The following is a 24,018-nucleotide window of genomic DNA, read 5'->3' on the forward strand; positions in this document are numbered from 1 at the left end:
TTTTGATGTAGTTTTTTGCTTGGCTAGATTTCATTGTCTGGTGGTTTCCTCAGGAAAGGCTCCTGGATGCTCTGCTTCCCTTGTGTCCACACCTAGGAGACCCTGTGCCTCGCATGGTTAGGCCTGAGCACTGGTCTGGCTGTGTGTGACTGCACTGTGTTTCCATTCCATCGTAACAGAGTGAATGTCTTTCCAACAGCCTCCTGGCACCTGCCACCGTTGGGAGGAATCTGAGGTCATCCTGATGGCTCTCCTGCAGCTGATTTTGTGTGTCCCCAAATATGTTCTTCAGTTGACCTTTGAAATGTAAAAGTCAAGCTGAGCTTTGTCCTAGCTTGAAGCATTTTGATGTCACTCCTTGGAACATGGGTGTATTTTTTTGCATGTCCAGCTCCGGGGCTTCACTGAGTACAAATATTCTGGGTCATAACACAAAACCACACACACCTTGTCCCTCCCTCTCCTCCTCCCTTCCCTCCCTTGCTCCTTCAGTACTTTTCCCAGGTGTCCTTGCACCAGCTCATCCTTGCCCCAATGGCCAGCATGTTCCCTGCTCCAGGTCACAGTATCCCTGTCATCTTAATAGTTGTCTGCTTTGAGAATCTTTCAAGCCCCCTTAGGGCTCATCCGACTCCCATCTTTTTTGTTTGTTTGTTTGTTTGTTTGTTTTTGTTTGGTTTGGTTTTTTGAGACAGGGTTTCTCTGTGTAGCTCTGGCTGTCCTGGAACTTACTCTGTAGACCAGGCTGGCCTTGAACTCACAGAGATCCGCCTGCCTCTGCCTCCCGAGTGTTGGGATTAAAGGCGTGCGTCACCAGCGCCTGGCTTGACTCCCATTTCCCACTCATTTCTTTCGTGATTTTATTACCTCCTGTACTAGTCATTTTTGTTGCCGTAATCTCAGCTCTGACATCCCCTCACCTCTTACTATTTGATCATCTCAGGGTACCCTTTGAATGAATCCCTAGTTTTATCTGGTGCATTTTGTATGGCATAACATTTTCACAGAAGATGATTATTTGTTGGCGTCCTTTGCAAGCTGGGGTCCTTTGTCTCTTGCTTGTCGTGCGCTCATCTGTCCCCTGCTCCGCCTGCCTGGAGCGTGTTGGCACACTTGTAAAGCTCTTTGTTTTGGCCCTGGCTGTGCTTAGGATGTGATCCACCCAAGTTAAGCTGCATCAGCTCCTTCCTGATGTAGAGTCTTCTGTCATCACCTCCCTCTGCATCTGTGTCTGTCACCTCCCCTGTACACTGTCACCACTCCCCCCTGCAAAGCGTCTGTGTCACCTCCCCATACAGGGTCTGTCATCATGTCACCTCCTGCAAAGCGTCCCTGTCACCTTCCCCTGCATAGTGTCTGTCACCTCCCCTGCACATTGTTATCACCTCCCCCTGCAACAGTGTCACCTCCCCCTACTCTGTCTGTCATCACCTCCCCAGCTCCTCCTGCACAGTGTCTGTCATCCTTCCTCCTACAATGTCTGTGTCACCTCCCCCTGATCAGTGTCTGTCCTCATCTCTCCCTACATAGTGTCTGCGTCACCTCCCCCTGCACGCTGGCATCACCTCCCCCTAGCCAGTGTCTGTCCTCTGAACACTCCATAGGTCACACGTTCCCCTGTGGTTGCGTTTGGGTTGCGTCACCAGGTCCCACTATAAATGTGTGCTTGCTTAGCTTGTGGCACACCGTGCTGTGTGTCCTGTAAATGCCATTCAGGCATGGAGTTGCTGTCTCAGTGGATGCTCTAGAACATGATTCTGTTTTAGCTGAAGCATCACCCTGCTGCCCACAATCGTTTGCACACCCACCATAAGCATATGGAGCCCTGTCCCACGGGCCGCTCTACCTGACACAGTTCTTCACATTTCCCTGTCTGATGCAGCCTCCACCGGGATTCTGAGGGTTGTTAGTCTTTCTGCTAAGGCATGGAACATCTTTTTATATTTTGCAACTTTTGTTTAGAACATTTTTTTTCACCGTAAAACATATCCACTTTTAGATATATTAAGTGACACGTGCCAAATCTGTGCTGCATCTTGGGTCACTATTAGTGAACAAAACTAGCCCAAGTGCTTCTGTCTTGAAGTCCTCTAGCCCTGGTAGAGAAGGATGAGATACAACGCACACAGCTGTAAACACGGCATCGCGTGCGGAGACAGAAAAGGGCGGGGTGCCGGGGAGAGACAGTGGGGTCTCGTTGAGATGGACTTGGGGAGGTGTTCAGAGAGCCACTTGCATTAAGATGGAAGGTGGCTGTAACTCTTGCGGGCCCGTCGGTGAAGTCATGGCATGCCGCGTGTCACCCCAAAGAACAACACTGGCGTGCACTGGTTCTTATGAAAATGTTTCAGCACACGTTGCTAAGTGACAAGAGCTTCTGTCCAGCCTGAAATTGGGGCATGCTTCGCCATTTGTAAAATTATCTCTATAATTATGACAGCATTGGAAACTTCCAGAGCTCAGAGCTGGGGGTGTGAGATGTGTACTTTGCTGAATTGCTTGTATTTTTCTTACACAAAACCTCACAATTTTAAATAGAGGTGGTTTGTTTTGTTTTGTTTTTGAGGTTTTAGATGTCACCTAGATACTCTTTCTGCGTCACTCATTTTCCAGAAGCTCTTGGTCATGGCAGAGCGTGCTCTGAGAAGCCTTCTTGAAGCCCACATGCCCTTGAGATGTTAAGATAGACTCCGTCAGCTGGGTGTGGTGGCTTAAGGCTTTAATCCTCACTCTCCGGAGACAGAGGCAGGCAGATCTCTGTGACTTTGAGGCCAGCATGGCCTACATAGTGAATTCTGGATCAGCCAGGGCTGTATAAGGAGTGAGACCCAGGGCTGTATAAGGAGTGAGACCCAGTTTCAAAAAAAAAAAAAAAAGGTAGATTTTATTAGCCCAGTGAATACGCACAGACTGCACATCACAGGGTGTTTTAGCTTCTCTGGGTGAGTCTTCCCTGAGGCAGGAGCTCAGATGAAGCTCTCTCTCATGGTGATCTTGCTGAAGTTTGTATTAATTCTTTTTTTTTTCTTTTTTCTTTTTGGTTTTTCGAGACAGGGTTTCTCTGTGTAGCTTTGTGCCTCTCCTGGAACTCACTCTGTAGTCCAGGCTGGCTTCGAACTCACAGAGATCCACCTGCTCTGCCTCCCAAGTGCTGGGATTAAAGGCGTGCGCCACCACTGCCCCAGCATGTATTAATTCTTTCTTGGAAGCTTAGGCCCTTTCTAAGAGACTTGGATCTTTAAATAATTTTAGAATTCTAAAATTTACTTATGTGTTTGCGCACGTGCATGAATGCATGCATGCGCACACGTGTGTGTGTGTGTGTGTGTGTGTGTGTGTGTGTGTGTGTGTGTGTGTGTGTGAAGTTAGAGGGCAATTTTGGGAGTTGGTTGTCCCCTCCACTGTATTGACTCAGAGTCTGTCACTGCTCTCTAGCCCATAATCTTGGACCAGTTTTCCGGTCTCTGCCTCCCACCTCTCTGTAGGAGTGTTGGAATTACAAACGCATGTCACAGAATCTGGCTCTCTATGTGGGTCTCAGGGATTGCACCCACAGAATCTGCCCTTTTCTGTGGGTCTCAGAGATTGCACTCTGGTCGAGGGTCTTTGTGCATCAAGAGCCGCCTCCTCAGCCCTCTAATCCCTCCCAGGATTGTAAAGATCTCCTTACTGCTGTGCCTACTCAGGAGCATCTCCAAGCCTACTTCTTATTCCCTGGGTGGATGGAGACTCCTGTACATGTGTGTCCATTTCCAGACACCTTTCAAGAAAGTTACCTCTTACAACTAAATTGGTGGTTATTCTATTTTCCATTTAGCAGGAAAAACTGAATTCAGACAAACTGAGATGGTTGAAAATAAATATAGTTATCAGCCAATAATAAATAGCAGTGTTCCATAAATGATAACCAGCATTCACAGTGTTTTTATGAGTCATGAAAACCAGCTCTGAACCAACTCACTGCATCCTTGGAGTCCCAGGAGAAAACCGGTTGACTTATAATCACTCCTCCGTCTTTAAAACCATGATTTATGAGGTGTCCAGTGTCTATTATGTTTATATAATCCTTACATTAATCAATTTCCACACCACAAAGGCAACTTCTATTTTTAATAAAATGTTCCCAGCTTGCAAATCTGATGGCCTGACTTATCAGAAGTGCATGGCGTGGGCTCTCGGTAGGGAATGCCGGAAGCGTATTAAGATGCACCACACTGGCAGAGCTGTGGAGTATTTTTAGTGCTGTAGTCGGAGGTAAAGCCATCGTTCTTGCTGCCCCTCCCTGAGGAACTTGTCAGCTGTGAGCAGGGTGTTGTTTGTAGTGAGCGCATCAATTAAACATTTGAGGTTCAGTACATGCCACAGTAACCCTTTTTGATCAGCTTTCGGAGACAGAAATGTGGGGAGGTTCTGGTTTAAAAAGAAAAACAAAAATGGCATGGCTGGATGGCTCCAGGATGTTGACTTGGCTGAATGCAACACTCGAATTTTAATTCCTTGCAGCTTTCAAAGTGTTATGAAAAGATCGAAAAAGCCCTGAGCGCAGGAGACCCCTCCAAAGGTGGCTACGTCTCTCTGAATTACCTGAAGGTTGTCCTTGACACCTTTGTATACCGGCTACCGAGAAGGATTTTTATCCAGTTAATGAAAAGGTAAGAATCTGATTGCTTCTTGACAAGTTTTCCCCCAGACATCGCCGGGACAACACAGAAGAACCTCGTTTATTTTTTCAGTCAGTGCTTTAAACTTGGTGCCACTGAGATTTCCCCACATAAGCAAAGGCAGAGAGAAAGCCCTACAAATCTGCTCTCAAGCTCAGTCCCCAGCTTTGAGAGCCCCCAGAAAGCAGATTCAGCAAGCCTTAAGGACCATGGCCTTGGCCTCAGCTCCTGCTTTCCTATTGCACCCAGGACCCCCAAGCCTAGGGGGTGACACCACCCGCAGTGAGCTGGGCCCTCCTACAGTAATCAAGAAAATGCCCCACAAGCTTGGCCACAGTTCATTCGGCCAAAATGACTCTAGCTTATGTTAGCTTTATGTAAAACCAGCCAGCACACCTTGATTCCCTGTTAATCTGCAGGCTTCCTTCCCACATGTTCCTTTTATACAAGGCTAGATTAAATGTTCCTTAGCGTTTCTTACAGCCTGGATTTGGTTGTTATAACCCGCAGTGCCATTCCCTAAGGTCCCTTCTCCCTCCTGCAGGCCCTACCTCCACCCTCCGGCCCTGAACTGGTACCTCTGAGGACTCAAGGCTGTGGTTTGATTTACCTGCTTTAGTCATGACTGTCCCACCGACTGGTGGGTTGTGCAGGCCGTTTGTGTGTCTGTTCATGTTAGCTGTCACTGTCAATCAGACGTAGATCTCATAGTTCCCCAGAGACCGTACGGTGGTACTATTCTGTTTGCTCTTCTGCCGTGTTGGAGTGCCTCTGTGATGAGGGTGTACCATCTCCACGGTTAGATAAGGAAGTCGGGGACTAGGGAGACAGCTCAGAGTGTAAAGCACTCGCCATGCAAGCCTGAGGACCTGAGTTCAGACCCCCAGAACCCGCATCAAGCTGAACTCGGGAGCATGCATCTGTAACCCGGTACTGCTATGGTGAGATGGGAGGACGCCAGAGAATCCTGGGAAGCTCTCAGGCCGTATACAGCCGTGAACAAGGGGATGTTTCCAACAAGGTGGAAGGCAAGGAGTGCCCCCAAAGTCCTGTGACCTCCACATGTGCGCGTAGCCTGCTCACGTCCCACACAAATCAAAACAATTCGCAAAGAAATGCTGTTGGCTTGGCCCGTCTGTGGCTGCTTTTCAAAATAAGGAGTTGGTTCACCAGCCTCTTCCACAGAGAGCAATCGGAATCTTTTCCTAATAACCTTTTCTTAATTATTATGAATTCTCAAATTTAAATGTATTTCATGCATTCCAATTCATACAGTTATTTTCTCCCCCTGCCTTCTTCCTTCTCTTTCCTTCTTCTTCCTTGTTATGTCCTCAGACAGGGTCTCACTTTGTAGCCCAGGTTGGCCTTGAACCTGAAACTTGTCTGCCTCAGCCTCCTGAGTGCTGGGATAACTGGCTGTACCACCATGCTCAGCTTGTTACAGTCATGCTTGCCGAGACTGCATCGTTCCCTCTTGGCTGGTGGGGCCTTTTCACGCTGGTGCCTGTGTCTTGTTGCTGGGGCCATCACGGTCTCTGAGAGCCTTTTTGCTTTCTGAGATGATAAAAATGCCCAGTCTCCTTACCCCTTGCCTCACATCAGGATTGGTGATCTCTGCAAGGGACCCCTGTGCCATTCAGGTGGGAGTGTGGCATATAGAGACAAAAATATTGCTCAGAAATAGTCTTGTTTTCTTGTCTAAGTCACACAAAGTGCCTCCTCTCAAGGCAAAGAGATGGAAGCCCGTGTCCTGAGTGACTATGGGTGACGAGAGCTGCCTTGAGCTTGTCTAGAAAAGATGCCTGAGAGCAGCAGAAGAGCCCAGCACCACACGGGGCACTCTGATGGTACCACACATGGCAGAGAGGGACCCCACCCAGGATTTCCAAAGCAAGTAGCAGATTAGTCCCAGTGAGTGGCTCCATGGCTCAGAAAGCAGCTCCGTTGTGACCAACTTCAGAACTTATTTCCCAGAAAGCTAGAGGTCATATAGAGCACCTTCTCAGCCTCAAAATCATAAGTCATGCAATAGGAATAATGGGAACAGCTAGGAGATGCCCCTCCCTTGCCTAACACTGTTGGCCCACGCCCTCATTCACACAAATAAGAAACTTTTCCATTTGTAGTCAGGTACACCTACAGTGTTGCTTTGATTTTAAAAATAGAGATGGCTGTCTTAGACACCTTTCCTATTGGCTTCATATTCTTGGAAATTATCATTTTAATGAATGCATGAAATGTCATTCCGCTAACATTTACCGAGCGCCTTCCTCTGCCAGACACAGTGCTAGGTGCTAAAAATGCTGAAATAGACAATGACTAGATCCCAGCTGGGGTGACCTGCCGAGCAATGAGTACCACGTGCGCACAGAGTGAGCATGTTAGGGATGCAAGTGGCCACCATGTTCTCTTGGTAGAGCCTTCTCTTCAGAGACCCAGAGTTTTCTCAGGCCCTTTTTTGTACTCACCCAGAATCCCCAGGGGCACAGCACCAGTGTCTGCATCATGATTTATGTATGGGTTGAGCATCTCCAGCCTGAAAAATCCAAATTCCAGGCTGTGGAGCTGGCTCAGTGGATAAAGACACTTGCTGTTCAAGCCTGAAGAATGACCTGCTTTCGATCCCTGGAACCCACCTGCCGGTGGAAGGAGAGGGCTGACTTCACGAGGTTGGCCTTTGACCTCCATACGTGCACTGAGGCATGCCCCCACCATCCACATATGCAATAAGAAATTTTAGAAAGAAAATCCAAATTTTGAAGTGGTTCTCAATTTGAAACTTTCTGAGCTCTGACACGACATTCGAGGATCCCAGTCAAAATGCGAGCTCACAGGAGTCCTGCGTCATGGAGCCTCAAGGCTGTAAGAGAATATGAAACACATGGACAGTTGGCATTAGACTTGAGGTCCCGCACTATATATGGAAGTATTTCAAAGCTCAAAGCAATCCCAAAACAAACAGCATTTCAGATATGGGACAGTCCCCTGTGTCCCCTGTGCGTAGACCTGAAGGTGATGTGTGGCCGTCTCTCACGAAAGTCACGGAATTCCAGTCTTATCTAGTATTGAAACACTGTGCTACTTTTCTAGCTAGTGTTTGTCAAGTGTCTTCTACTGGCCAAGTTTTTGAAAAGGTGGGGGTTTTTTTGTTTGTTTTTTCTAGCAGGATTTCACAGAATTGCCCAGCTGGCCTCAAACTCAGACTCCTCCTGCCTCAGTGTCCTGAACCCTAAGGCTGGAGTCATGTACCACTATGCCATGCTTTCCCAGGCTTTTTTTTTTTTTTTTTTAAATCGTCTGTTTTCCTTAGTCTAGCTAACAGGAGTCTTGTTTGTTTAACTTTTCAGAAACCTCTTAGCTTCATGATCTTTTTTTCTATCTTTGTCTAGACTCGGATGTATTTCTCTTCTGATCTTTGCTGCTGATACTGTCTGTTGTTCTTAGTGGTTTGTTTGTTGTTTGTTTGGTTTAAGATTAACTGGTTGAAGATTGGAGATACTCTCTTCTCCCCCCTTCTGCCCCTATTCTTGTTGCTAAAATTCCTTCTGTCTCCCTCTTCTTCTAAGGTCCCAAGAACAAACCAAGGCATGATTCTGCCAAAGTTCACTCTGTGGAACCAGTGAGTTTCTAGGGCTTTCCACAGAGCGTAGGTGAGGGGTGACGTGCAGGGGTGTGGGTGTGCCTACCCCAACAGGCGGCGCCTGAAAAGCCTTTATCCCGCAGGGATGAGGGCTCTCCCTTACCCACATAGATGGAGCCTCCTCTGCTAGGCTTTCCTATACACTCTAGCTCTCCCGCTGCCATGTACGGTTAGGGCAGAGTTGCCAACAACAGGTGGTAGGGGCTGGACAATCAGGTGAGGGTCTCATAACACCCCGCCCCTCCATTGGGGTGCAAACAGCCAAGAAGCCCAGCTGGGAGGACCTTTTGCAAGAAGATGTGGCTGACCTCCCCAAGATGGCAGCAGTGTGGCTCAGAGGACAGACTCGTGGGCACGCACGTGTGGAAGTCAGAGGGCAGCTCTGGGGACTCGGTTCTCTCCTTCCACCTTCTTAGGGTGCAGTTCTCTTGTGGCTGCCACTGCACCCCGTGTTTCATGCTGGCCGACCTTCCTGTGGGCCGAGGGCACGCATCACCACGTGGAGCTTCTGCAGGCCTGCTCAGCTGTCCTTGCAGAACAACACCCCAGCAGTGTGCATTGCCATCGTATGCTGTGAGTGCTCCAGTTTCGCTCCCTCTCCCGAGTTGCACATCATTAATATCATTTTAAATATTGATCGTGTCTGAGGCACGAAGCAGTGCCCTGTTATTGTCTTAATTTGTCTTCCTGGTGCTGACACTGAGGTTGGCCGCCTCCAGGTGCCAACCTGCTGTGCCTCTGCCTCCGTTGGTGGGAACCTTCCTCATGTCCTAGTAGGCTAATGGCCCAAACGGAAGGGTTTAAAGTGAATTTCATCGCCTTCAGGTTTAATTCTTTATAATCACATCTGCATCAAAAGAGAACCTGTCTGTGTAAGAGCTCTCTCTCGCCTTGCTATTTCCTTTTCATTAACACGATACTTCAGTATCTCAAAGTTTGTATTTTAATATAATCAAACACATCCATCTTCTCTTGCGCAATGTCTTCTGTCATTTAAAATTTGTCACTCATTGTTCCTACCCAGGTTGGGCTAGGAGCTTGCTCTAGCCCATGTCTCATTCTTAGAATTAAACACTTCAATCCATTGTAATAGAAATTGGATATTCAAATTAAAATTTTTTTCCAAATCAATGATTTATTTTCCTGTTGCTGGTTATTAAATTATCCTTTCTCTCTCCATTGTTTTTAAAATAGCTCACCCATAATTTTTTTACGCACGCGCGCGTGCGTGTGTGTGTGTGTGTGTGTGTGTGTGTGTGTGTGTGTATGGTGTGGTGTGGTCTGTATGCACACTTGCCTGCATGCTCATTGCACAGCAGATGTAGAGGTCAGAGGACAACTTGCTGGAGTCAGTATCCCCTTCCACCATGTGGGTTGGGGTCACAAGGCTTGACAGCAAGCCCTGTTACCCAGCTGCTTTTGATCTGCTAGATCTTAAATGATTGCTCATAATTTGATCCAACCTGTATTCCCTGTACTGTTACATCAGTTTAGATTTCTACTCTGCACAAACATTTCTCTGTAGATCCCATCTGGAGTGGCCTATCCATTGAACGAAGACAGCCCATTTATTTTCCATTATGGCTTTAGAGAACGCTGGCTCCCCATGCTGTCAGTTTTATTTGTTCCTAACCCTGTTTCTTCAGTTTAAATGGTGAATGTTAAAGACTTAGGATGAATCCATCCCTATGAAGGGAAGCCATATTGGATTTTACTGTGAGTAACCTGTACTAGGGGCCTGGGCTAGGAGTGGAGAATCATGAGTGTCTGTGAGGAGCAGTGCTGGGTCACTTGGTCCACAGAATTGTGCCCACATCTCTCCTGGTTTTATCTGAAGGCATCTTTGACTACTGTCTGCCCTGGACTCAGAGCATCATGGGAAACCAGTCATGGTCTAAATATCTCTGGTCTTATCAGCATGGTCTGTGTTCATCTGGGCAGATCTTGTCTGGCTTTGTCTCCTAAGCACCCATTCCTGAGTGTTCCCAGCTGCTCTGTTCACAGTCACCCTTGACCAGAAACAAATGAAAGGCAGTGGCATGGGGTGTCTTGGTTAGCAGGCTCCCTCTTTCCTAGACCATCTGCAACTGCTTTCTACTGCCCAGCAAAGATGCCTCCTTATGCAAATGATCAGAATCACTGGACCAACCCGGGGCACCACTCCAGCATGCGTCCCCTTGTGATTGGTGACACAAGAACCAGCAGACTCTAAAGGGACAATTCCAACCAGCACGACTCAGACCTCCAAGACCCCAAGTCCCTAGGCACTTTACAGGATGATGGAGCCCTTGAGTTTCATGACATCCTCTCAACCCCTTTGGACTCCCATCTCTTTACAGCCTCCAGGGTAATTTTTCCTTCATTCAATGATCCTTACTTCATAGTGAGAGTACAGGAGACATAGGGTAGCGAAAGCAAAGCAGTTTGCTTTGTGACTTTGCAAAGTCGAAATCAGCTTAGAGAGCAGGGAAAAGTGGCCAGTGAACCTGAGCTGGCACAGAATGATGGTGTTCGTTTCCTAACCACACCTCTCTAACCCCTGAATTCCTCGTCATGAGTTATTCTAGGAGGCACAGTCTTCTCAGTGTCTAACACTGCCCCCTCCCCAGATTCCTTATCCTATTGGTTCATGTCACAAAACTTTATCTAATACATATCCTGGGGCTGGAGAGTCCCTCCTTTTCTGACCCGTGACCTGTCACATAGCAGACTGCATGTAACCTAGGGTAAGCTGACAGAGCTTAGAGAAGCAGGTGCTGGCTGCCCGCTGGGGAAGATGGGCCTCATGCCTCCTGCTTACCCATGATTCTCTGAGGAGTTCTAAGAGCCAACTCATACTCAAAATGGCCCCCACAATTATTCACTTCTTACAAGTGTCCAGTGTGATGGTTGTGGCCCATGAGAACAAGGCACTACTCTGCGAGTGTCAGAGTTCCCTTCACATTTTATTCCCACAACAAGCACGTGGGTCAGCAGTTCTAAGGCAACGTGAAGGTCTACTGCTGTCCCTGCCATGTGAAGGGACCTTTTCTGTGAGGCTCTGGAAAATTGCCAGTCACTCTGTTCACAACTGCACAGGAGATGTCAGGCCCTTGTGGACTTCTGTGTGTGACTGGCATCATTACCTCACTCCACATAGAGTAATCCACAGTCATTGTCCCAGGCCCAAGCAGCTGTTGCCTTAGCCAACCAGATCCCTTCAGTGGAAACATGGCAGGAAGCAGCCCACATCTTTTCACTCTTTAGCAGCAACCCAGTGTGAGGTGTTGACCCCTCTTGGCTTACCCTGTCACTATTGCCCTTATCTGACACACCAGTCAGTGCAAAGGCTCCACCCTGACCAACAATCCACATCTTCATGATGTATTTTGGAGCTGGTGTAGCAACTACAGGATAAGCCTGTAATCTCAAGGGGCCTTCTGGGAAATGGATTTGGCTTTCACCCATCACCTCTGTGAGCCTCTGTGCTACCCAACAGACCTTGCTGGTTCTGTGGCTTTCCACGGTCATCATCCTGGCTGGTTCTGTGGCTTTCCACGGTCATCATCCTGGCTGGTTCTGTGGCTTTCCACGGTCATCATCCTGGCTGGTTCTGTGGCTTTCCACGGTCATCATCCTGGCTGGTTCTGTGTCTTTCCACGGTCATCATCCTGGCTGGTTCTGTGGCTTTCCACGGTCATCATCCTGGCTGGTTCTGTGGCTTTCCACGGTCATCATCCTGGCTGGTTCTGTGGCTTTCCACGGTCATCATCCTGGCTGGTTCTGTGGCTTTCCACGGTCATCATCCTGGCTGGTTCTGTGGCTTTCCACGGTCATCATCCTGGCTGGTTCTGTGGCTTTCCACGGTCATCATCCTGGCTGGTTCTGTGGCTTTCCACGGTCATCATCCTGGCTGGTTCTGTGGCTTTCCACGGTCATCATCCTGGCTGGTTCTGTGGCTTTCCATGGTCATCAGCCTTCAGAGCCCTGTTTTCTGACACCCCAGCTGCTTGGAGTGTCCTTTCTTAGTGCACTCACCTTTGTCCATGGTGGAGAGACCTGCTTGGCTTGAATGAGATGCCCTGGAGCATCTGGACAAGGCTGGGAGGAAACTCAGTTGTAGTCTTGGCTGTCTTGCAAGCTTGCTTTTCATGGGTATCTGAGGCATCCTTGATCCAGGAACTCTGGGTCTGAGTGCTAGGCTGTATTTGTGTCTCAGGCAAAGGCCACACATTCCTACATAAAAGGGTCAACTCCAGCATCTATTCACTCTGCCTGGGGCTTTCTGTGTAGATCTCCAGAGCCAAGCATACCTGGCTGTCCTTTGGTCTTACCTAAGCACCCTATGGGCACATTTTTATGGCCACAAATCCTCATATTTATGGAGCATCTGATCATTCAGTGGTGTGTGGTGACTCCTTCATTTCACAGCACCAGGAGCCCAAAGAAGCATGGTCTCCGTCTTGACAAGGAAGCCAAGCAATACATACTGTGGTTGCCTCTCAGCTCACGCCCAGGTATCAGAAAACCTGGTGGGAGCCAGAGGACTACCCATTGATGGGCCACATGCACTCGGCTTGAGAGCACAGAGCAGAGAAGCTAGAGGGCCAGGCAGAAGGCCCTGTGTACACCTAGGACACCAGTCACCCTGGACTCTCTGTGGAGGGAAGGGCCTCCCAGGTTTGCCGTATGTAGGAGGGAGCGCAGTGGAGTTGAAGGCCGGAGAGAGAACGTGTGGTACTCATTACGGTATTGCTGTTGAGAGGCTCCGAGGAAGCCGAATCAAGGCCAGCAGCACAGGTGTAGACCCCTAACTCCAAGGCTCTGTGGCTGGTTTCACAGGCAGGGGGCACAGACAAGGCCGCCCAAAGGGTGACAGTGACTGGAGAGGGGAAGTGGGACAAGGTCGAAGTTTTAGGCACCAGAGAGGGACAGTGTCAGCCATGGCGGTTCTGGCCTCTCCTTTTGCTGGCTTCCTCCTGTTCCCATCACTGCTGTACATGTGCTGGATTCTGCACGGAACTCCTGCTCGTGTCCTCCTAGTGAAGTCCTCCTAGTGAAGCCCTCAGGAGCCCGGACCCACGTGACCAATCTGTTCTTGCCACTGTTTGCTGACACCTTTGACAGTCACCGCTGTCCAGCCAAGCAACTCTGAGCAGTGTGATGCGTCCGGTGTTTCTTCCTCTGCATGGTGGATGCATCTGCTGTCCTAAGTCTCCACTCTGATCCCAAGGGAAGGGAAACCAGGGAGCAGGGTGTTGGCTCTCACCTCAGGGTCCAGAGCAGGGGTTGCTTGGAGCAGTAAAGAATCCACGAGTACCTGAGAGAGGACAAAAGCCAGCTTCAGGAATATGGCCCACTGTCTGTATGTTCAAGACCCAGGGTTTGATCCACAGCCCCGTGTGGAGGACGACTGTCTCTTTGTGACTTGGGTTAATAGTGCTCTCCGTGGAAATCCTAGGGAAAGCATGTTCTGTTTCTGAAAGCTGTGTTTATTCGTGTTAATTATAGAGCCATGCGTGTTCCAAACAGGGAAACGAGGAAACCGTAAAGGAAAAAGTAGATTACCTGGGCTCATAATACTTAGTGATAGCCACTGCTAGTACAGCCAGAGATAGCTGTTGCTAGTATGTCTTCTGCTCCATTTCAGAACCTGTGAGTACATGCACTCATGTATACGTACTCACATGTATTCTTAGCCGGAAACATCTGAGGTATAATTACGGTCTGTTTTCTCACAGAATATTGCATCAGAAGCATTTTCATTCTATTTAAGAAGCTGAAATGCATCTTGTCATCCCTCAAGTCAAAGGGCTTGAACCATTTTAAGGTTTATATTACATACTGCTAAAATGCACCGCAGAAAGGTGTTAATTTATTCTTGCAGGGGAGGCTCAGGAGCATCCTGGCAGGCATTTAACACGGGGCTTTGGAATTCTTGCTAATTGATAGTCAGCAGTGTAGTCTCGTGTTTTGATTTGCCTGTTTTTCGTCTCCTGATGTTCCCTCTCTCTCTCTCTCAGTGTGTGTGTGTGTGTGTGTGTGTGTGTGTGTGTGTGTGTGAGTGTGTGTGTGTGTATGTGAGTGTGTGAGTGTGTGTGTGAGTGTGTGAGTGTGTGTGTGTATGTGAGTGTGTGAGTGTGTGTGAGAGTGTGTGTGTATGTGAGTGTGTGAGTGAGTGTGTGTGTGTGTGTGAGTGTGTGTGTATGTGAGTGTGTGAGTGAGTGTGTGAGTGTGTGTGTGTGAGTGTGTGTGAGTGTGTGAGTGTGTGTGTGTGTGAGTGTGTGTGTATGTGAGTGTGTGTGTGTGTGTGTGTGTGTGTGTGTGTGTGTGTGTGTGTAGGTCATAGGGCAACCTGAAGGTATCGGTTCTCTCCTTCCATTCCAGAGACTGAACCTGGGCCATCAGGCAGCGAGCGCCTTTTCCCCCGAGCCCTTTCCTCAGCCCATTGTTTTCTGTTAAAAATATTTATGTGGCTTCTTTTTAAGTGTGTTCATGAACGTTGTTCACTTTCTGTGTTCACCCCCTTTCCCCTAGCTCCAGTGAAGTCTAACTTCTATACCATTCTCCATTGTGTAGTGTGATGGGTATGGGCAAGGGTGCACTGTGTGATTGCTCCCTCGGTTGAGACAGACAACTGCGGCTTTTACTCATGCCCTTTGTAATCAGCCACCCTCTCCCACCACCGCTACCACACACACACACACACACACACACACACACACACACACACACACACCAATACAGTTGCGCTGGTGTTTTTAAAAAGATTTCTTCTTAATGGTGTGTATGTGTGTGGGGGTAGGTATGTGCTCACTGGTACAGTGCCTTTGGAGGCTAGAAGAAGGCATGTGACCCCTGGGGCTGGAGTTAGAAGTGGTTGTGAGCCTCCCGATGTGGGTGCTGTGGCCAGCACTCTTAACAGCCGGGCTATCTCTCCAGAATTAAAAAAAAAAATTTAAACATAGAATCTTAAAAAAATTAATTTCTGGATGTGGTGGTGCATGCCTTTAATCCCAGCATTTGGGAGACAGAGGTAGATAGATTTCTGTGAGTTCCAGGCCAGCCTGGGCTACACAGTAAGACTCTTGTCTCAAAAAGAAAAAAAATTATAATTCCAACTATTTGTAGCTAATAATTAGAAATCCAAGTGATTTTAAATTATTATTATTATTTTATTTTATGCTGATGGGCATTTGGCCTCCCTGTATGTCTGTGCACCACATGTGTACCTGATGTCCATGGAGACCAGAAGAAGGCACCAGATGCCCTGGAACTCCAGCTACATATGATTGTGAGCCCCCATGTAGGTGCTGGGAATTGAACCCGGGCCTCTATAAGAGCAGTCAGTGCTCTTAACCACTGAGCTGTTGTTTCTCCCACACAAATACAAGAATGTTCATTAAATCTCAACAGTGTGTTTTTAGTGAGTCTACTGACTTATTGGTCTAGAGTTTTGTTATAGACGCCTGATGTTATCTTAGTCTGACGGTCACAAGTCCTGACCGTCTCTCTGTCTCTTCCACTGTTCCAGTCCCTGTGCATCTTATCTCTCTCCTGCCTCATTGCACTGGCTGAGGCAGGTTTCCTCTCTGTCATCCTTCTCCCTGACTCCTAATCCTGTGCACATCAGGGCAGGCACAGGCTTTCCGTAGATGTCCTCGTTGATTTATAAGGAGTTTCTTTTCTATTCCTACTGAGTGTGTTGAGTTTTGTCAGGTTCTGTTCTGTGTAGAGGATGGCCACTGTGTGGCTTTTCTGCATCAGTCTTTTAAAACAGCACACCTTGACATGAAAATACGTAGTATTGATGACTTACGCAGCATTCTCTAAGGGAGCTGAACAATAGAATGAAACGGGTATCTGTTAAAGGGGATTATTAGAACGGCTTGCATCATGTGGTCTGGGTAATCCAGCAATGGCTGTCTTACACCAAAGAAGCCAAGAACTTGGTAGCCGCTGAGTCCGGGTGTCTCAGCAGTCCACACTGGAGCTGCGGGCCTGGAGCATTCCTGGAGACCTGTTACCCTGCACAGAGCTTTGGATGGCTGATGCCGTTGTGTATGTCTGGAGCAAGAGCCAGGACGTCAGTTCCAGTGCTGGCCTGAAGTGTCCCTCAGAGCGACAGTAGATGAGTTTGAACAGCTGGCTCTTCTGGAGGTGGTCCAGTTGTTTTCCCGGGGTCTGGTTAGCCAGAGCTCCCACTTGGGGCAGCCAGGCACAGGAAGAATCTGACAACAGCCATTCAAGTGACTGATGGCTTGTCCCCCACAGTTCAAATTGTTCGAAGAGCACAAAACGGATCACATCAAGGTGTATGTGTGTGTGTGTGTGTGTGTGTGTGTGTGTGTGTGTGTGTGCGTGTGTGTGTGTACGTGTGTGTGTGTGTGCGCGCGCGCACGCACGCATGCACATAGATCATAGGTTCAACATGCAATTAACATTCTCAGAAGTTTTTAACTTTGAACAGAGGCTCTTAGTGAGGGCTGGGTCTCCCTGTCTCAAGCCAACCAGTAGCCCCCCCCCCCCACATCCCTACCCTTTATGATCAGCCAGCCTCGCTCTCGCTTGGAATGTTTATGGTGGAGACAGGCACCAGTTGTCCAGTGTCTGGTGATGATGGCATTTCTGCAGTGAGCTATTGCTGCACCAGAGGCCCAGCCTGCTGCCACAGGTGGCACAAGTCAGTCAGTGGGAGGTAGGGTTGGCAGAAAACTGATTTGCATACAGTGATGTAGCAGATGGGAATACAACACAGGCATCCTTGTCCTAAAGATGCCTTATGGCAGATTTAGGTGTAGTTCGTGCAGAACATGGTGAACACAGACTGGTGGACACTTCATCACAAGTGAAGGTTTGGGGTCAAATGCCACACCTGATCTTAACCCTCTGTCCACAGATGTTGCCCAGGTCTGCAAACCTCTGGGACAAAGACAATAATCACTCCTTCAGGTTATTCTTGTCACACAGTGGACAGCTGTGAGGGGTGATGGTCCTTAAGGTATTTTTGCAGACAGTAATGAAAGAAAACACCCAGAAGTGAGTGAAATTAAGGCCAGAGTGAGGCCTGGTCACCTGGTTCAGCTTTAGAACCATGGAAGGCATCTTTCACTCTACCCCGTGTGCTGAGGGCAGACTCACAGCAGGCCAAAAGCCCCTCTGCTTTCTGTACTTTAAAATAGCATCGATGTAAGCTGGTGGTTCTCAACCTGTGGGTTGTGACCCCTTTGGGGGTTGAACAACCCTTTTACAGGGGTCACCTAAGACCATCAGAAAACACAGATATTTGCGTTATGATTCACAGCAGTAGCAAAATTACAATTATGAAGTAGCAATGAAAATAATTTTATGGTTGGGGGTCACCACAACGTAAGGAGCTGTATTAAAGGGTCGCAGCATTGAGAAAGTTAGAACCACTGCTGTAAGTGAAGAATTCAAGTTTTTCAATGCAGATTTGTAAAGCAAAGCAGCCTGCCTTGTGCGGCTTTGGCATCTCAGCTGTGATGTTTCTGTATGGACTCTTTGTCCTCCTGCTATGGAGGGATGTGTGATATTAGTGTTTGACCCACACAGGAAGCTGAGGTTACGCGTGATCAGACACTTGAGCACTACCCACCCTGCACCGCATCTGTCACCTTTATCCCTTAAGAGCCTCCTTGCCCATCGCTGCTGTGGTTTCACAGGTGACAGATAGTACAGGAAGCCACTTGTCAAAGGTCTCCATGCTAGCAAGGGAAGGGACAGAGATTTGTACTTGATCTCACTCTAGGGTCTTCCCACTGGCATCTTTAACTCCATGATTTGGGGGCCCTGACTCACAGGACCGTGTCAATTTAGAAATGCACTTTTGACCAGTTTTTCAGTTATTTATTCTTACTAAAGCTGTAATTATGCTATCATACTGGTGAGACTTTGTGGACATAGCTTCTGACATTACCCAGAGACACAGTCTCACAACAAACTCCCCAGTTCTCTGTCTCTTACAGTCTTTCCTCCCTCTCTTCTGCAATGTTCCCAGTGCCTCAGGTGCAGGCATTGACTGCCTAAACATGAGCTGAACCAGGACAATGATAGACATGCCAAAGTGGGTGGGGGAAAGACCATGAGGCCTCAACCCTACACAAAGAACTACAGACAACCAAGGAATGTTGAGAGTGGGAGAAACAGTCTTCCCCAGGGAAGAGCACACCAATTGGCTATCCACTACCGAATCGTCAACCCTAAAAACATACATTCAAGTAACATTATACAGACCGAACAGGTTATATCTAGGAATGTATATGTATGTACATACATGTATATGCATGTAACAACTACTAATGAAAAAAAAAGAGGCCATGAACTTGAAAGAGAGCAAGAAAGGGTAAATGGGAAAGTTTGGAGGGAGAAACGAGGAAGAAATTATGTAATATTAATCTCAAAAATAAATAATTAAAAAAAAAACTTTGTGTACCGGTTTATGTTGCTGCCATGGCAAAGACCTTAAGTCTGGTGCCTCTAGTGCCATAAACACCATCCTGATGTGTGGCAGGAGATGCCCAATGCAGGCTAAGGTGTAGGTAAGAGCAGGACCCTTGGAAGCCCAGGTTCTCCAGCTCCTGCGGCCCCATGCATGTGTTGGCTCGTAGCTTCTTAGCCACAGTGCCCCACTACTGCACGTCAGTGGCTTTCTCCACTAAGGAAAGGCTCATGTGCTGGTGTTGGGCCGACCATGCAGCAAGGGTGCCCTTCCATCTCAAGGCCTCTACTTGTTATCATTACTGCTATTTATTTTGCAGGCCTGGGGATTAAATCTAGGGCCCTGCAAATGCTAATTAAATACCCTACCACCGAGCTATCCCCCAGCCTGCAAGGTCTACCCTGACCACTGTACCATCCTCTCTGCTATGTACAGTAAATAATGACAGGCCCCAACGCTAAGGTCACCTGCCTTTTAAAAGCCATCATCCTGCCTACCAAGGTCACTGAATTCTTCAAGTAATGAGTTTGAAAAGAGTATTTCGTGAACATCAGAATTTTAACCGAATCCCTTTGTGTCTTCCTTCAGAACTTGCCACCACTGATGGAATGTGGTGACGCAGGGTGTTAAGATCCTCTGATTTCCCCTTGCTTTTAAAGAATCAATCCGTGGTGCTATTCTACAGAATGATTTGGTTTGCCTTAGATTTGGAACTTCATATAAATTCATAGTAGCTGGTTTCGACTCAATATTAAGTATCTAATCCATGTGGTATTACAGGAAAAACTGTTGTTGTTGTTGTTTCATGCAGATTTGGACTTAAAACCACCACGAAAGTCAATTGGAAGCAGTTTTTAACGACATTTTATGAGCGGCAGGGGTTGGACGTCATTAAGGCAACTTCCCTGAAGAAGAGAAGCAGGTGTGTTTAAAACCCGTTTCCAAACTGCAGTGTGCATTGGGTCAGAGAACATGCAAACTCTTTTTTGTTTTTCATTTACTCAATGACCAACTGTCTCCATTGACGAATTGTAAACTTTCACCTAGCGTTTTAGAGTTCAGAAATAATTTTGCATTCACTTTTCTTGCTTAAAGTATCCCTAAACAGTGGGGATGGCATTCTTGTTCCAGTTTCTAGAGAAAAAGGAGCCTGGGTAAGACCGGTGGGGCCACACACCCAGAGCTCGAAGGCTCCCCCAGCACACAGAGCACCTGCTCACAGGGGTCCCTCAACTCCAAGTGTGTCCCCGGGAGACCGTGTACAAGCACGCACCTGCTGTGTGTTTTGTGGGAAGGGAGATATCCTGCTCTTCTGCTGCTCTGCTGGCGTGCGGCAGTCTTGGGAGTCTCTTGCCTTGGGCACCAGTGTTTGTTCCCTGGTAATGTCTGTTGTACTTTCCAACCAGAAGTTGTAGAGGCACCTCAGAAGTATAAAACAAATCAAGGACTACAATGACACTTGAGAAGTTAGACTTTATCTCCCAGGAGTCACTTCTGTGTGAACTTTACTGATTACCATGCATGAGCCATGAAGAAAATAGACAAAGTGGGTTGTTGGGTTTTTTTGTTTTGTTTTCCTTGTTTTGTTTTGTTTTGTTTTTTTAACAAATATATAATTTCGTCAGGTGCATTGAGAGTGCTCAGCCCTTTTGCAAAGCAAAATGTACCACAGAGTCAATTCTCACTCTGCTTCCTTGGGGCCTGTCCCCCCTGAGGACTCAGGGATATTTAATGACCTCCCTGGCTTTCAGCTTTCCAGGTGTCCAGAATCCTCCTGACCTGCTGTGAGGAGGCAGCTGTGAGCATGTGTCTTAAGCAGTTACTTCCATTTTGCTACAGTTTTCTTGTCCGGTAGCACCCTGTCTAGGGCTATCCAGGATAAAATTAAAGTGTTATTTATTTGTGGCATTTTTTTAAAAAATCAGAGACAAGGCCTCACTGTGTGGCCTAGGCTGACCTTGAACTTATCATCTTCCTGTGTAGGAAGGATTACAGATGTGCACCGCCATGTCCAGCTGCTGGCTTTCACTAGCTTTAAAACAGCAGTCCTCCAGTGGGGGCAGTGTACCTCCTAGGAGGCTCTTGGAAATCTCACAGAATGTTTTTAATTGACATGGAGGAGGCGATGATGTCTGGTGAAGTCTACGGTAGGGAGACCAGAGGTGCAAGAGGTCTTCCCACAATGGAGAAGGACCTGTCACCATGCCTGATATCTGTAACAATAAGTCAATGGGGATTGCTTGCCCAGTGTCTCCTTACACTAATACAGTCTAACTTTCACGACACTCTCTTCCAGTTAGTCATGTGAGCCACGAGGCACGGAGCTAGAGTACATTTTTGCAAAGGAGTAGTCAGTGTGTTGTTGCAGAGCTGTATAGACAGTGTATGAAATCCCCAGCAAGTGTGAGAAGGGTCCCATACATGAACCAGCCACCATTGGGTAGTAGGTGTGTTATTGAAGAGCTGTATAGACACTGAATCAAATCCCCAACAAGTGTTAGAATGGTCCCATACACGAACCATCCACTATCATGTCCCACCTTGTGGGAATAGAAGATATCTATTGAGCAGCGAGGAAAGGAAGGCCCATAACTGAATTTTATTACAAGGTATCTAATTTTTCAATTGTTTTAACAAAACACCATGACCAAGGTAACGTATGAAAAAGAGCATTTATTTGGGGCTCATGGTTGCAGAGGGTTAGAGTCCATGACCATCATGGTGGGGAGCATGGCAGCAGGCAGGCATGGTGCTGGAGCAGTAGCTGAGAGCTCACATCCTTATCCACAAGTAGGAGGAAGAGAGAGAGAGCTAACTGGGAATGGCACGGGCTTTTTGAAACCTCAAAGCTCACCTACAAGGACACACCTCCTCCAACTAGGCCACACCTCCTAATCCTTCCCAAACAGTTCAACCAACTAGGGACCAAACATTTGAATATATGAGCCTATGGAGGTCATTTTTATTCAGAGCACCGTACAGGGGCCTCACTTTCTGATGAGAATTTACAAGGAAGCGTTAGCTTTCAAAGTGGATAGCCATGGCCTCCAAGAACACTCATGTGGTTGATGGAGCTTCAGGGTCAAAAGTTAGAGGTGAGAAAGGACAAAATGTCCTGAGGGTGCAAGTGACCATGGCATAGTCACTGGAGGGCAGAGGCTGGGACTTTGCATGTCCTCAGATGTGAGTATGAACATTTGCTGTGGGACCGATGTGTTGCAGCTTACTGCCTGCCCCAGGGTCCTGGTGGTCAGCAATCTCTGGTTTCCTTCCTAGCCTTTTTGTGAGATCAAATTCGTGGGTTTGAAAGATGTCTGACTAGAGTTGCTTAGGATTGGGGGCAGTGGGGAGCAGGATAGCACAGCTAATGGATGGCTGTGCACGTCTCCTCCAGGACAGTTCTCTGTCTTCCCGCACCTAGTGGCAAATAGGCCTGCCCCTGTATACTACCCTTTCTGAAGAAAGAGCCCCTGCAAAGCCAGTACTATGAGAGTTGTAGGGCACTTGCTTTTTACACCACGAACAAGTCCAATATCCTTCCTGGTTTTCTCCTGCTCCTCTTTGTAGCACTGACTCTAGAAACCAGTCTCGCAAGGAAAATATCATCAAGAAGTTATTCAAGTACTCAGAGGAGCGCTACACAGCCCTGAAGAAGGCCTTGTTGATTATCAACACGGTAAGAGCCTGAACCCTTCTCTGGAAAGAACCACAGGAGTTAGGAAAGTTCACACTCAGTGTAGCCAATGAGTGGAAAGATGGTTGGGAGGCTACATCTTATCGATACATCAGGACAGGGTAACCAAAAGGACCAAGTTGACAAGCATGTAAAGACATTGAGTTCTCATATTCTGCTGATGGGAATGAAAACTAGTACAGCTGTTGTGAAGAATAGTGTAATGGGTTTCTTAAAGAGCAAATAATGGACCACGTGACCCAGTGATTCCATATCTAGGTATCAGCCAAGAGAAACAGAAACACATCCTCCCAAAGATGCATGTATAAATGTTTCAAGCGACACTATTTGTCATGTTCCACCTGAAGATAACCCAGACACAGATAAGTAGTATGTGACATGTCCATATAATACCAATTAGGAATGAAAAGGAGGGGAATGCTGGGAGTGAGGGGGAACACAGATGTTCAGGAGGCAGGTTTGGAGGGGATGCAAATGTTCTGGTGTCCATGATGGTGGCCACGCAATGCTGGGCATGCATCAGAAGTTAGGAAGTTGTCAGTGACTCCTATTTGGATGTTTAAACACTGTCATTCAAAACCAGACCATAAACAAGTATAGTTAGTTCAGTGTACCTCAGAGAACCTAACTTCCGGAGTTGGGAGATGTGAGTATGAACATTTGCTGTAAAAGCATGAGGACCTGAGTTTAAATCCCCAGCACCCGGCAAAGAGCCAGCCATGGCCATGCACTCAGTGCTGTTGAGAGGAGGCAATATGTGGTTGGGGCACGCTAGCAGCCAGCCTTGCTCCAGGTTCAGAGAGAGACCCTGTCTCAATAAAGTAGCGTGACATCAGAACACCTTTAACCTTTTCTGGCCTTCACATGTAACACAGGGCATCTGCACTCGTGTGTGTGTGTGTGTGTGTGTGTGTGTGTGTGTGTGTGTGTGCATACACCACACATGCACATAGAAAATAATAACAAAAAATAAGAATTTCAGGGGCTCAGCGTTTAGGAGCACTGGCTGTTCCTTCAGAGGACCTGGGTTCAGTTCCCAGCACCCGACTTCCTGTGACTCCTCTTCCAGGACATCTGACACCCTCTTCTGGCCTCCAAGGGCACCAGGCACACACCACACACACACACACACACACACACACACACACACACACACACACACACGCAGGTACTCACACATACACCATATAAAAATGAATTCAACAAGTAAGATCTCTGCTCTCTTCTCAGCTTCTGGGCCCACGTTTATGCTACACTGTGGCAGTCAGTGACAGCTGCTGATTGATGCTCAGAATGTCCCTCTCTGAGGTAGAGGCTCTGTATTCCCACCTTCCCAGAAAACAGAAGCTCTTAATTTTCATATTTAGTTAACTTACCAACAGTTCAATTCCACGGGGACGTGCTTACCTTTTCTTCTAGTATTTTCTATAAGCAACATGGCAGAGATCTCTCCCTCATCAACTGTCCCTCTGTGTAACCCATGAGGTTGGAGATACTGGAAACACCTCTGATTGATGTTCTGAGTAAATTGGCAAGCCGCAGCGGACCTGCCGGGGAATTCTGAGCCAATGGGCAGGGCTGGGAG

At 47.6% G+C, this 24,018-nt stretch overlaps 1 protein-coding gene across 1 annotated transcript in view; it reads left to right on the forward strand.

Annotated features, from left to right (window-relative positions):
- Efcab6 (EF-hand calcium binding domain 6) overlaps positions 1-24,018 on the forward strand; it is a 188,341-nt gene that overhangs the window by 82,419 nt on the left and 81,904 nt on the right. The window contains exons 10-12 of the mRNA XM_059248006.1: positions 4,504-4,652; positions 19,551-19,661; positions 22,307-22,415. Coding sequence (XP_059103989.1) covers positions 4,504-4,652; positions 19,551-19,661; positions 22,307-22,415 — 369 coding nt within the window. The remainder of the gene's footprint in view (positions 1-4,503; positions 4,653-19,550; positions 19,662-22,306; positions 22,416-24,018) is intronic.

Source organism: Peromyscus eremicus, chromosome 20 (assembly GCF_949786415.1).
Source record: "Peromyscus eremicus chromosome 20, PerEre_H2_v1, whole genome shotgun sequence".
Lineage (NCBI taxonomy): Eukaryota > Metazoa > Chordata > Mammalia > Rodentia > Cricetidae > Peromyscus > Peromyscus eremicus.